Source organism: Pinus tabuliformis, chromosome 4_1 (assembly GCF_031772625.1).
Source record: "Pinus tabuliformis cultivar Carrire ecotype Pingquan chromosome 4_1, CPIR1, whole genome shotgun sequence".
Classification (NCBI taxonomy): domain Eukaryota; kingdom Viridiplantae; phylum Streptophyta; class Pinopsida; order Pinales; family Pinaceae; genus Pinus; species Pinus tabuliformis.
The window spans coordinates 781,008,070-781,021,899 of NC_142303.1; the positions used below are offsets into that span (position 1 = coordinate 781,008,070).

General features: G+C 35.2%; 1 protein-coding gene and 1 pseudogene across 1 annotated transcript; one reads left to right on the forward strand and one right to left on the reverse strand.

The window, feature by feature from the left end:
* Positions 1-5,435: 5,435 nt before the first annotated feature.
* LOC149178462 (uncharacterized) lies at positions 5,436-6,359 on the reverse strand. The gene has a single exon (XM_089422107.1). It carries the CDS (start codon positions 6,357-6,359, stop codon positions 5,436-5,438), a length of 924 nt encoding a protein of 307 aa, XP_089278233.1.
* A 3,716-nt stretch (positions 6,360-10,075) lies between these two features.
* LOC149178463 (cytochrome P450 86B1 pseudogene) lies at positions 10,076-11,629 on the forward strand (annotated as a pseudogene).
* Positions 11,630-13,830: the final 2,201 nt, after the last annotated feature.

Genomic DNA, 13,830 nt, shown 5'->3' on the forward strand with positions numbered 1-13,830 from the left:
TTCAGGTATATCACCAGAAGAGCATGCCTTATCACCCACAAGCTAATGGGACGATGGAAGCATTTAATAAGGTGCTTGATAATGCACTAACCAAGGTTTGCAATGCTTAGTGAAGTGATTGGGACCTACGCATACCTGCAGTACTATGGGTCTATCGGACGACATGCAAAACGTTGACTGGACAGACACCCTTTAGGCTTGTATATGGTGTTGAAGCAGTGATGCCCATGGAATACATTGTACCTAGTCTACACATAGCAACACTCATGGGTATGACAGATCGTGGAGCCCTGGAAGAGAGGCTCGTGCAGCTGGCTGAGCTTGAGGAAGAGAGATTTCTAGCTGGATTTCACCAACAGGTCCAAAAGCAGTGTGAAAAAGCATGGCATGATCGACACATTAAGCTGCGCACATTTAAGGTAAATGATCTGGTTTTGTTATATGACAGTAAGTTTGATAAATTTCCAGGGAAGTTCAGAATGCACTGGTTAGGGCCCTATGTCATTAAGGAGATTACCGACGGAGGAGCGGTTTAGTTGGTTAAATTGAATGGAGATCCCTTCCCAGGAAAGGTGAATGGCAGCCAATTGAAGCCATATACCGGTGATCCGTCCATGTGACTATATGAGGGTAGCACAGTCTTAGTGCTCCAGGCAGCTGAAAGGAGGCGCAGGACTATAAACTACACTGCCCAGGTTGGGGAGTTGCGTGATTGGAGGATTGTGTGAAGCGAGGAAATGTCACAGGGTTCACGACAACGCGAAGGGAGCTGCGCTACCCAAGGAGAAATCACGCAGGTCAGTCGGAAAGTGACCATTAAATTCACTATTCATGATTTGACAGTAGAAATGCAGCCAAATGGAGTGGATGACCAGTATTTAAGACGAACTTTATGGGTAAGATCCTTGGAAATCTGCTGCTAATCTGGCATTAATGAAGTGAATGTGGGGGGAACGGATGGATTTGAATTCAAAATACCCTATAAATTACAGGTGGCTCCCAGCAAAAAACACTTGGAATTTTTAGAATTGAGATGTTGAGCTCTCAGGTGCACATGAACTGTGAATTCTTTGAAGATCTGATAGCGAGCTTGGCATTTGAGCAATTACCACAGGTGACACAGGAGCTGTTGAATAGCATCATGTCAACACCCGCAAAAGCTATGGACACCGAAGCAGTGACAACCAAGGAGGTTATGCCAGAGGTTGTTAGGGAGGCACAGGAAGCTGCCCCAAAGGTTGCAGTTTCTCTGTTAAAGCTGGAAGATTGGGACTTAGCTGACCATGAGAAGTTCCCACACTTGGTGACCGAGTAGCTGATGCACCACATTATTGACACAACCACCAGGATGACCACACTGGAACCACGGAAGTGGCTCAGCGGAGTAGACAAGGTAGGTCTACTCAACCTGCTATGGGTGCCACACTACAACTGCACCCTGATTACAGTCTTGGTCCCGGAGTTAGCCATTCCTGAGGAAAAACCAATCAAGGTGCATGCCTACAAGGTTGATATAGGGGTGCATGATGCTCGCACAAAGATGGCTAGGGTTCAGCTAGAGCTAAACCTACAGATTATAGAGTTACAACTGAAGGCCTAGCCTTCAACTCTGCCAGAAGTAAAGGAGCAGCGTGCAACTGCTATCACAGAGGGGATATCAGCAGTTGAAAGTGCAGTAGCAAACTACACACAACTTTTCGAACAGTCGTTCGAGGTCTTGACGATCCTGCAGGAGGACCCTAATGTATAACGACTGGAGACAAAGGCATGAGAGCTGCAACAATGCTATGACGAAGTAAAAGGTACAACACGAACCATCATGCTCACACAGAGACTGGCAAAGCTACATGAGGCCAAGAAGTTGAAAGAATAGGTAGATGCAGTGCAACACAAGGAGGCAGTGTTGAAGGCGCACTTGAAGCCCTGGTTGGATGAGGCTTATGCAGTCACGACCTCTATTGAAGTAAATCTTGCGACTCTGCAAGCAACTCAGCAGAAGCTTCAGGCCGACAATTCAGGACCTGCGACGGAGTAGTTGGTCGAGGAAGCGAAGCAGGCAACCACACAGTGCATTGTCGAGGTTGTGGTCATACAGGTTGAGCTGGGAGGTCAAGGATGAGTCACCATGTTTGTGTTGGGGTGAATCAAGGATGAGTCACCATGTTTGTGTTGGGGTCTTGTTGGGAACGGGATCCCCCAAGGACAGTTTTGGGGCTAAAAGCCCATGTTTTGGGTCAATTGTGTAATAAAGTTATAAAGTCTCCACATTTTGTGGTCGTGGAGCATGAAGGTGTCAAGAGTCATAAAGGGTTGTCCACCCTTATTTTGTAAGGTGTAAGTCGGCTATAAAGATCCACCCATGGTCCACGGACCATGTGATTGTATAAAAAGTAGCAAAGTAAGTAATCTCTAAGTAGTTTAGTTTAGTAGAAGAAGACAAGTCTTGGAGTCATGGTAGATAAGTCTAAGTGTATAGGGTCTTAGCATAGGTAGAGGCTCAGCGGCTGAGTGCACAGAGGCCTAGGGTGGAAGTCCGCAGGTGAGTGCACGGACCCCTGCAACTGTGTGCGCAGGGCAGATAGAGTCTGTAATAATCTGAAGATATCAATAAAGAGAAGTATTCTGCAAATTTTGTGTATTTATTTCATGTTGATGCATCTGGTTATATTGTGTTTTGGGTTTAATCTATAATGTTTATGTGATGCGCGAATGTGTGTGATTATGTTGGTTAATTGAACGCAAGTAAGAATATCAGTTTACGCAACACTAACTGTGATTGTTTAGTAAGATAAGTAAAACACTTAAGATAACTTGGGAACTTGTACAATACGATATCATAGCAGTGCGAAAGTACCTGGACAGTGGGTTAAGGCTGCGAGGAGGTCAATCATACACCTTCGCGGAGGTATTGAAGGGCGGAATAAAGGGATAGACTGACAGAGCCCTAAAGCTTAGTGACCTGCACGAAAGTAGGAACGGAGGGTATAACCCGACATCACGGCCATCTCAGGAAGCAGAAACTTGGTTCCAGCATCCCCCCATACTGCTTTGGGTGAGACTTCGTTTTGCGCTTCGCGGGCTGATCCCGAAAGGGCCAGTAATGTAGGATTTGTTTGGCTAACTAACGTTGAACCTGGGTCAGGCCCCACACAACCAAAAATGTTCTGCTTATAACACTTACAATGGATATTTCCATTTACCATTAACCCAATTGAGTTACTTCTTGGTTCACTAATTTTCTAGGTGATTATGGGTCACCATCAACAAAATTTGATAGAGTAAGCTTTTCTTTCAAGTTCATCCCTTTATGTGTCCCATTGGAGCTTGTCGATTCAAGGCTTTTCCCGGAGCACAAGTAGCTTCAGGGTTATCTGTGGAACACAAACTGACTCTAGAGTTTGATTGCATGTATTTGCATGCCCAATTAAGAGGTGTAATGATGACATTAAGACCCTCTCACTCGACATCACTTTAGGTTTTTTGTTTGGCCATCTTCAATGTCTTAAACCCTTGGGTGGTTTCCGATGTTTTTGTTATATGTAACCTCTTGTAATTATTGTATTCACTTATGTGAATTTTTGTAACTAGCTAGCGTAGTATTGTTTTTATGCATATTTAATTGAAGAGTGAGGGTTTACCGCTATGATCCCAAATGTAATATTTTGGTTATTTTGGGTTGGTAATGTTATTAAAATGGTTGTAATTTTTTATTTCCAAAATTTCCTTCTTTAGTTCTAAATGGATTAATTTGCATATGTTATGTAATATTATTTATGTGATTCACTTGACGTACTTATGTCTTGTTAGTTAAAGAAAGAGGGGGAGGGTTCGACCTTATGACCCTAGGATACGTTTAGATTTTGTTTCAGTCCATGAAATAGGGGAAGGGTTTTGACCCTATGACTCGATATATTCAAAATTAATTTAAACGTGAATATATTTATTTTCCATTTTCTAGCATATTTTGTATAAGGTCTATTTTTTTATTTTTTGCTAGCATTACAACTTTTTTTTTAAATAAAATGGCTTTTGACCCCATAACTCAAGAAATGTGTATAGTCAATGATACTTTTGTTATGGATTATTGTACAATATTAGGCAAAAAATTGTAAGCTTCATTCTTGTTTTCGTGTATCGTTACTATGTAATTAACAAACTCTTTCCTTTGTTAGAGGGATACAAGTGTATTATAAATTTAGGCAGCATGCACATTTCTAGTATTACATTTTTTTTAAGAAATACTTTCATTCCCGATAGACCCCAAAGTTTGTAAATCAAAGGGGCCTTTTCATATAGACTACTAGAAACTGTTAGGCGAGGACTTAAAAATCTTGAAGCCTCATTTCTTGGCCACCTCAGTGGAAATTGTTTTATTTTATTAATTATCTCTTTCTACTTTTAGTTAATTTTAAATGTAGTTCGAAACATACATAACTTGTACATCTCTATAATATGATATTTATTTACAGTTGTTCCTTATTTTTTTCCAAACTTCAATAGTTCTCTACTATAAAGAAATAACTTCGAAACATAAAGATAATGCTACACTATTTTCCATGCTTGGATAAGGTAAATTCTAATTATAGTCTACTAACAAATTCTTTTGGAATTTCTACTACCGATTCTCATTGTTCTTTAAAAATAGAAAACAAGTCTTGTTCTTTCTAATACCAATACCTCACACCCTTCAAGCGTTCATAACAATACTTTTATTTTTGGATATTGTTACAAAAGTTTTCCATAGCCTCACACTTTTTCTCAGTGCTTCACATCTGATAGAAACAGCTAAAATCACACAATCACACAAACTCAATCATATATTATGCACAAATGGTGTATGTGCAAAGACACTCACACCCAGATTACATTTAGATCACTCTATTAAATAGAGTTTTTGAGATCCAACTTATTCCTAATTTAGAGAGAGTGGTTGAGAGAATTTCTCAACCATCACAAACCAATTTCTCAAATATGGAATGTAAGCATTAATTCCAACATCCCCCCTTAATGATTACATTACATGAAAATAACAAAATAATCAAGCTTATCAGTAGATGCTCCATCAAGTTGCCTCGTAACCCTCGGAAAGGTGTAGTTGGCAAGTTGGATTCCCGAGTTCCCTTCCTCAACTCCCGAATCAAGGACCTCCCGAAGTCAATTATTGGACAGCATCCTAATCTGTCGCATAACCTCATTAGGAAACCACTTCCACGTCTACCACTAATGAGGGATCCTTCCCTAGATCCGCAACTGCCATACTATCTGGACAACCATCCATATTGAGCCTTACTACTACTTCTTGATTTCTTCAAACATTTTATAATAATGGAAATTAAACTAATATAATCACAAATGTATTTTCCATCTGTTCTCTGTCCGGCGTTGTAATTGAAAAAGTAACTGGCATTGTCCACCCAAACTGACGTTCTCTGAATTTAAGGACAAACACCACTCTGTAGTTGGTATCCGGAGACAAAAGCCTGCAGTCGATTTGACCACGGACCTCCAACCACGAAACCACTGTTAATTCCGCAAGCACCTCGAATCTGGAGTCGTGTCCGTCTCCACGAGCAAAACGCCAATATCGTTCGTCGTCGCCCCAAATGATAGTTAAGGCTCTTGCAGATAACATGTAACCCAATTTCGATGGGGATCCTTCCAGCCAAGCCCTCTTCGTGCCCATTAAACAGAGGACGGGGAGAGAGCAGAGGAGCTTCTGCCAAATTGGTAAATAAATTGAAAGACTCGAACGAATCGTCCTCCACCACTGTATTTTCGGACTCACCAACACCTTCGGTTGGTGTACAAACCGATGAGGAATAATTACTAGTATCCGCTTCCCCTGGTAGATCGACATCTGTGGACTCAAAGCCTGAGCTAATTACTGTTAATAATTGATGCGAGGAGGGGGGCTCATTACTTACAGGAGGGTTTCTAGGGCTTTTCCTCTCTTGTTTGCTGAAATAGAACGCAACAGCTGCTTCTTCCGCAGCAACCTGAATGTCGTGCGGAGACAAAGAAAGTGGCCGCAAAAGGTGATCAATCATCTCTGGAAAATTAAGCAACGCCTGCTTCTTGCCCTTCAGGTAGAACTCAGCGACGTCGTAAGCTCGAGCGGCCATCTCTGGAGTATCGAAGGAGCCGAGCCAGATTTTGCTTTTCTTTTTGGGTTCCTTGATTTCAGACACCCATTTTGATAGGACACAGAGATCGTCCGAATAGGACACAGATTTGAAGAGCTTGGAGACAACTGACAGTCTGCTAATGTCGCGCGGCATAGTAAAGGAGAAAATGGCAGATATACAGCTCTCTGGCAGGTCCAGCATACCTGTCTCGCGTTTGCGTTCAGCACCGGGCATTAAAAGACAGAAATAAAAACAACGTCGATTATGATGGACAAACACAAAAAAATGGATTTGGACTCACAATACACAGGCCTCTGATCCTGTGCTCTGATACCATGATAGAAACAGCTAAAATCACACAATCACAAAAACTCAATCATATATTATGCACAAATGGTGTATGTGCAAAGACACTCACACCCAGATTACATTTAGATCACTCTATTAAATAGAGTTTTTGAGATCCAACTTATTCCTAATTTAGAGAAAGTGGTTGAGAGAATTTCTCAACCATCACAAACCAATTTCTCAAATATGGAATGTAAGCATTAATTCCAACAACATCTAGTGCTAATGGGTACTTGGCTCCCCCACACAACGTCCTACCGTAGCCAAAAACACCAACACCTCCATCCTTAATGCTTAGGTCTTAACTTCCACTATTCAACCACCCCAAAATTTGGTTAGTTGAGTCTATATTTTAGGTTTTTTGTCTCAACTCGAATTTTTATATTTTCCCAAGAGTCACCGAGTCTCCCCCATATTATCATAGTCCATTCATTTTCAACATGGCTTATCTAGATACATATTAATTTTATTAATTAAAAATAAATTGTCTCAATAATTACATAATTTTTAAATATATATTCAAAAAGTCTTTCACAATAAAATAAATCTTGCAAAATAAAATACTATAAATTTTGAGATATTACACACATATATCGCCAACATAAAATAAGTCTTACAAAATAAAATATTATGACTTTTAATGTATTACACATATATCCCCAACATAACGGTGTAGCTAATACACTATCTAAAATGGGTCACATGTATCTTCATGGAGAGATCATATATTAGCTATTTCAATGAGAATCTCTGAAAGTAAAGGAAAATTATTTGCATATAAGTCTTCCTATATGAGTGGATTTTTTTTGTAAATTTTAGTTTATATATCAACATTAAAGATGTAGTATTTATTATGGTTTTTATAAATTTGTGTAAGCTTTTATTACATACATTTTTTAACATATCGGATGTGATATCACTAAGCATTCATATATGAGCGTGGATCTTTTTTTTTTGCAATTTTTAGTTTATATGTGAACATTAGAGATGTAGTATTTATTATGGTTTTTATAAATTTGTGTAGACTCTTATTACAAACAATTTTTTAGCATATGGGATGTGATATCACTAAGCATTTTTGTCATATGGAATGTGAGGGGGTTTATTTCTGATTTTTTTGAAATGTAACAACCTTTTATCAATACAAACGCTCTTAATTTTTTCTTATAAAAGAATCTTATCGACCTACAACTCACGTGAAGTGTCTCATTTTGTTTCATTCCAAAAGGGCACAAGTTTCTAGAAGGGAAAAATATTGTGTTAATATCACACATGTAATCTTATAAAGTATAAGTTGTTTGGGTAGAGAATGATCAATGGATTTATAACGTAGATGAGGATAGATGTTATGTTTTATAGTAAAATCAATGGATGAATAATGTAGATAACGATGGATAAAAAAATTAATGGAAAATATGTAAATACAAATTGTATTCGTAAAGATAAGGTAAGGACCTTGATATTACAAAAACAAAGAAGAAAAATATTGGGCTTTAGCAATTCCATTTATCCTGATTTGGTTGACAAATGCCAAAGCAGCGAGGAGGACAAATATACTATTTATTTTATGGAATACGATAATGTTTTATAATGAAAATTGGTAAGATAAATTATTTGTTATAACGATAGGTAAATAATTTGGTTAAGAGTATGTGTTTCTTTTTAAGAGGTTACAAGTTTAAAATTAGATGGGGTAGAGTATGTATGTTTTCATGGATAATAATAGTTTGGTTAAGAGTATGTGTTTCCTTTTAAGAGGTTAAAAGGTTTAAAAATAAATAGGGTAGAGTATGTATGCTTTTGTAGACAATAATACAATCATTTCATGGTCACAAACAAGGGGGTCTCATACACCAATTTAGTGACTTTAAAATTGAATAATAATAATAATAATAGTTATCATATAAAGATGATTGATTTGTTAAAAATGTCTTGTAATGAAAGAATATGTAGGATAAATAATTTGTTATAACAAAATAATAGTTATTATATAAAGATGATTATTGAATTATTATGTGTTTATTTATTTGGTTTGTTATTATAAAATAAAATAAAAAGTATTAAATTATTCTCTAGTTTAGTGTGGAAGAAATGTTGTAATGTAATAGTTATTATATAAAGATGATTATTGAATTATTATGTGTTTATTTATTTATTTATTTGGTTTGTTATTATAAATAAAATAAAAAGTACTAAATTATTCTCTAGTTTAATGTGGAAGAAATGTTATAACGTTTTATAGAGGTGTAAACTTTTTTTCAAATTTATATTAAAAGAAATTCACTATAAAAAAATTTGATTCCTCTAAACACTTAATAAATCTAAAATTAAAATAAATCTACTCAAAATTAAATCAGAAAAGACATATAACAATTTGCACTTAAGTTTAAACCAATTAAGAAAAAGCTAATTTTTTGGGGGAAAGAATTCAATAATATATTAAAAGATTTTTTTTTTTAAATATATGAAAATAGTTTGATGTATTTTAAAATAGACCATTGATAGACATCACCCGCACACTGAACTCGACAAGTAATTCCTTAAAATGAAGTGCTTTCGGTGCAATGATTTCATTAGTTGAAGAGTGAAAACGACACCATACACATATAGTAACCACCGATTGTACTAACAATTCGATTGTCACACCAACAACGTTTTCTTGAAAGGATTGGCGCGCGTCTACTCGTTGTCACCGGAACGTTTAGCGTGTTTATATAGAACGTTTAGCATCGTATTTTTAGAGAATTTGTGCCTTTGTTAAGTTATTCATTAATGTGATGTTTAAAGTTTTTAAATAGTCTTAGTGAGATTTTTTGGACTTTTCAAATTCGGTGGAAAAATTTGAGGTGAAATTTTGATTTGTGTTATTTAAACTGGTTTTTTTTATTGTATATATGGATTCAACACACTGAAAAACCCATAGGGCGCTTGGATTGTGAAGGGGTTACCTATCAAACTTGTGATTTCAACAAATTCCTACTAGATTTTAGAGAAATTAGACCAGAAACCCCCACCTAAAAAGCTTCCAAAAAGTGGCAACAACTGGGTTTTAAATTGATCTTTAAAACTTTCAAATTTGACCTACTCTGGTTTTGAAATTCTAATATAAATGCCATAGTTTAATGAGGCTACAATTTGGTTTGAAATAATGGAAATTCCAAACAAGATTTTGAAAAAATGTGTTAATATTTTTAGAAATTCTGTAACCATTACAACTATTAAACTTTGGTTTTAGTGCCTTAGGTTTTGAGGATGCTAAATCCATTTTCACCCTAGAAAACAAACCATTTCACTCTGTATATTTAGATTAGTCTAACAAAATTTTTCTATATATTTAGACGAATCTAACAAAATTTAGACCAGCAGATGAATGTACACTGTCACAAGAAAATGAATACCGACAGATTGGCGAGTGACGGGCAATTTACCCGTCAAATTCTATCCCAGATTCCATAGTACTTGTTCGGTGCAAAGATAAAGATGCAATAAATTCATGATACCATCATTCCCTCGTCGTGACAGGTAGGTGTGATGTTAAGTACTCATGCAACTCCTCGGCTGCTGGCATGCATTCGGTCGTGTGCTCCATGCTTCTTCACAATATGGGGTTCGATATCTTCCTTCTCTCGATCGTCAGCTTCCTTGCCTTGACATACTATTTTCTATTTCTCAGCAGAAAAGCAAAGAGCGGAGCCCCTCCAGAATGGCCTTTCCTAGGGATACTCCCGTCGTTGTTCATACATTTCAGCGATCTATACGATTGGATTTCACGAATCCTGATCGGATGTGGGGGAACTTTTGTTGTGAAAGGCCTTCCGCAGCCAACTGTCCTTACCAGCGATCCGGCAAACGTGGAGTACATTCTCACAACTAGGTTTTCAAGTTTCCCAAAGGGTCCCGGTTTCAGGAACGCGTTTACAGATGTATTTGGGGACGGATTGTTTAACGTCGATGGAGAGCTATGGATTCAACAAAGGAAGCCGTCTGTGGTAGAGTTTAACTCTGTATCTAGTCTCACTTATGCGGTGAAGTCCATACAATATTCCTTGCGCCAAAATCTGATCCCTATTCTGGATAACACAATATCCAAGAGAAGTGCCATCGATTTTCAAGACATGCTCTTTCGTTTCACGTTTGACAACATCTGCAAAGTTGCGTTTGGAGTGGATGTGGGGTGTTTATCTCCATCTCTGCCTGTCATTCCCTTTGTCAAAGCATTCAACGATGCTCTTGAAGCGTCGTATAGTCGATTCATAACGCCTATGTTTTTGAGAAAAATCATGAGGGTTTTGGGTTCAGGGGGGATCGACGGGAAACTTCAGTCTGCTCTGAAGACCATCGACCAGTTTGTCATGGAGATCGTTTCGTCCAGAAGGGAGGAAGTGCGTATGGAGAAAATTGGGATGTCAGATAGTCGTGCAGATTTATTGTCTATTTTTATGAGATGTCGAGACAAAAATGGAGTCCCGTATTCCGACACGTTCTTGCGAGGCATTTGTCTGAGCTTCATTCTTGCCGGTAGCGACACAACATCCGTGGCACTTTCCTGGTTCTTTTGGCTGTTGCTTCAACATCCCCATGTGGAAGAAAATATTCTGAAAGAGATCCAGAGCATTTTAAAGAACAGAGCAGTTGATGTCAAACCCGGTGAACCACTTTTTTTCAGCAGGGAGGAGCTGAAAGAAATGCATTATCTGCATGCAAGTTTGTCCGAGACAATGAGACTTTACCCTCCTGTGCCATTGGACAGAAGAGAAGCGATAGAGGACGAGGTATTGCCTGATGGGACGCCTATGAAGAAGGGTACTGGTATTATCTACATTGCTTATGCCATGGGACGAATGGAGAGCATTTGGGGCAGAGACTGCATGGAATTCAAGCCAAAAAGATGGCTTAATGATGAGGGTGTTTTTGTGAACCAATCTGTTTACAAGTATCCTGTTTTTCACGCAGGCCCTCGAATGTGTATAGGTAGAGATTTTGCATATTTACAGATGAAGCATGTAGCAGCATCCATTTTATATCGTTACAGACTGAAACTGGTTAATAAAGATGAAGAGCTGAAATACAAGGTAGGTGGGTTGACTCTCTTTATGAAAAATGGGCTGCGGGTCACGTTACAAGCAAGGGTAACTGAGCCATCAGGGTTTATATGATATATTACAGACTCTCTACGTATATTTGTATTATGAGATTTAGTTCAAGTAATGTACTCTTGTCTTGTGGATCTAAATAACCCATTTATCCCATCCCGCACGTTATAAGCAAGGGTAACTGAGCAATCTGGTTTATATGATATATTAGAGTCTCTACTTATGTTTGTATTATGAGATTTGGTTCAAGTAATGTACTGTTGTCTTGTTGTCTTGTGGATCTAAATAAGGATGGGATTTAGTTTGGAATTGGTTTTAGTGTCGGTTTTTTGGATTTTTTGGTGTTTGAATTTGGTGGAAAATTTTGATCTGAAATTTTGATTTCTATTATTTAAACTAGTATTTTAATTGTATATATAGATGTGTCCTGAAAAATTTTGAGGATACTTCGATTACACAAGATTACTTATCAAACTTATAATTTCAATAAATTCATGCAAAATTTAAAAGAAATTTGATTGAAAAACCCACCTATTTCTTTTTGATTAAATATTTTATTTATTATTAATGTCTAAGTTAGAACTGCATGACCCATTTATTATTATATGCTGGAATTTTGATTTATTAAATATTTTATTAAGAATGTCTATAATGAATAATCTTGTTCTTTTAATTACACTGCAATGTTCTTCTCGTGACTATTTAATTAAGTTAATAAAGATTTGTGTGTTATGATTACGTTTATAGTTTATTATTCTCTTGTATAGCTACGAAAAGAAAGATTTCATATTATTTAAATTGACTCGTAATCATTCAATTGAATGTTTTATATGAATGAAATATAATTTTAGAATTGTATATTATATAAATTAACTCCTTATAATTATAAGTGGCATATTTAATAATTTGAAATGTAATTTTACACTGTGTAAATTTATTAAGTTGTATATTTTATATTATTAAAATATAATTAAAAAATAAATTATTTATTTAATATTATTTTTTATTTGTGTATATTTTTTTCATATATTTTTTTTATTTATTATATGATTTTTGTTTTCTTTTTATAATTTTTAACTTTTTGTTTGGAGTTTGATCTTTGAAATTTTTTTATTTTTGTTAGTTATATTTTTCAATTATTTTTCATTAATAGAATTTTTTAATAATATTTTATTTTAATAAATTAATTTAAATGTTATTATTTAAAAACTAGCCATTTAACATAGTGTGATTGGGGTAGCACAAGTGAAAACTAACTAAAAGTCTTGGGTTCAAATCTTGTGTTATCCCCTGATCAGGGTGAGAAGTTGGACATGATGAAGATGTACTCCTAATGAGCTTACAAAAAAAATATAGCCGTTACTTAATAATATTTATTTTTAATAAATTAATATCATAATTTAAATATTAGTGACTTTGATTTTTTGATTCTGGTTAGTTATATTTTTGGATTATTTCCCATTAGTAGAATTTTCAATAATATTTTACTTTAATAAATTAATTTAAATATTATCTTTCAAAAACTAGTCGTTTAATATAGTCTTTACTTAATGATATTTTAAATAAATTAATACATTAATATCATAATTTAAATGTTATTTTTCAAAAATACTACTTATTTGAAATTATGGTCTCTACATTGCTCTCTATTTAAGCCTTTGGCATGGTCTGCCTCTTCATCTGGTCTTGATGATGAACCACACTAGTTGATTCGAAAATGTGAGCAAAATTTTTTTATGTGATTTCTACCAAAAATACATTTTTTAACTTTTTAAAATTTATTTATTTATTTTATTAATATTCTTAATAATATTTTAATTAAATCTTTATTTTATTTTTAATTCTATAGATAATATTTATATTAAGATTTATATTTTATTAAACCCCATATATATGATTTAGCTATGTTATAACTATGCTATAATTTATACAAATTTCATTTTTATATTAAGTTTGAGTTATATTAACCTCTTTTTAATATAATTAAATTGAATTATATTTTAATTAATACATATGTATGTAATTAAATTATAATTATGTTTTATTAATCTTAAAATTGTTAATATATATTAATAGTATATATATACTATTATTTTTATAAATTATTAGATTTATTTTTATTTAATTTGGTTATTATGTTTTAGTTACATTATATTTTTATTATTATATTTATAATTTTGATATGTGTGTTAATATGTAATTTTTTTTTGATATAGTCAAAGTGGACAAAATCTGCTCATGATATTTACCTTGGTATTTGCCCA

Coding starts and splice junctions, on each gene's coding strand:
- LOC149178462 (XM_089422107.1), bottom strand. CDS start 6,359: ATGCCCGGTGCTGAACGCAAACGCGAGACAGGTATGCTGGACCTGCCA.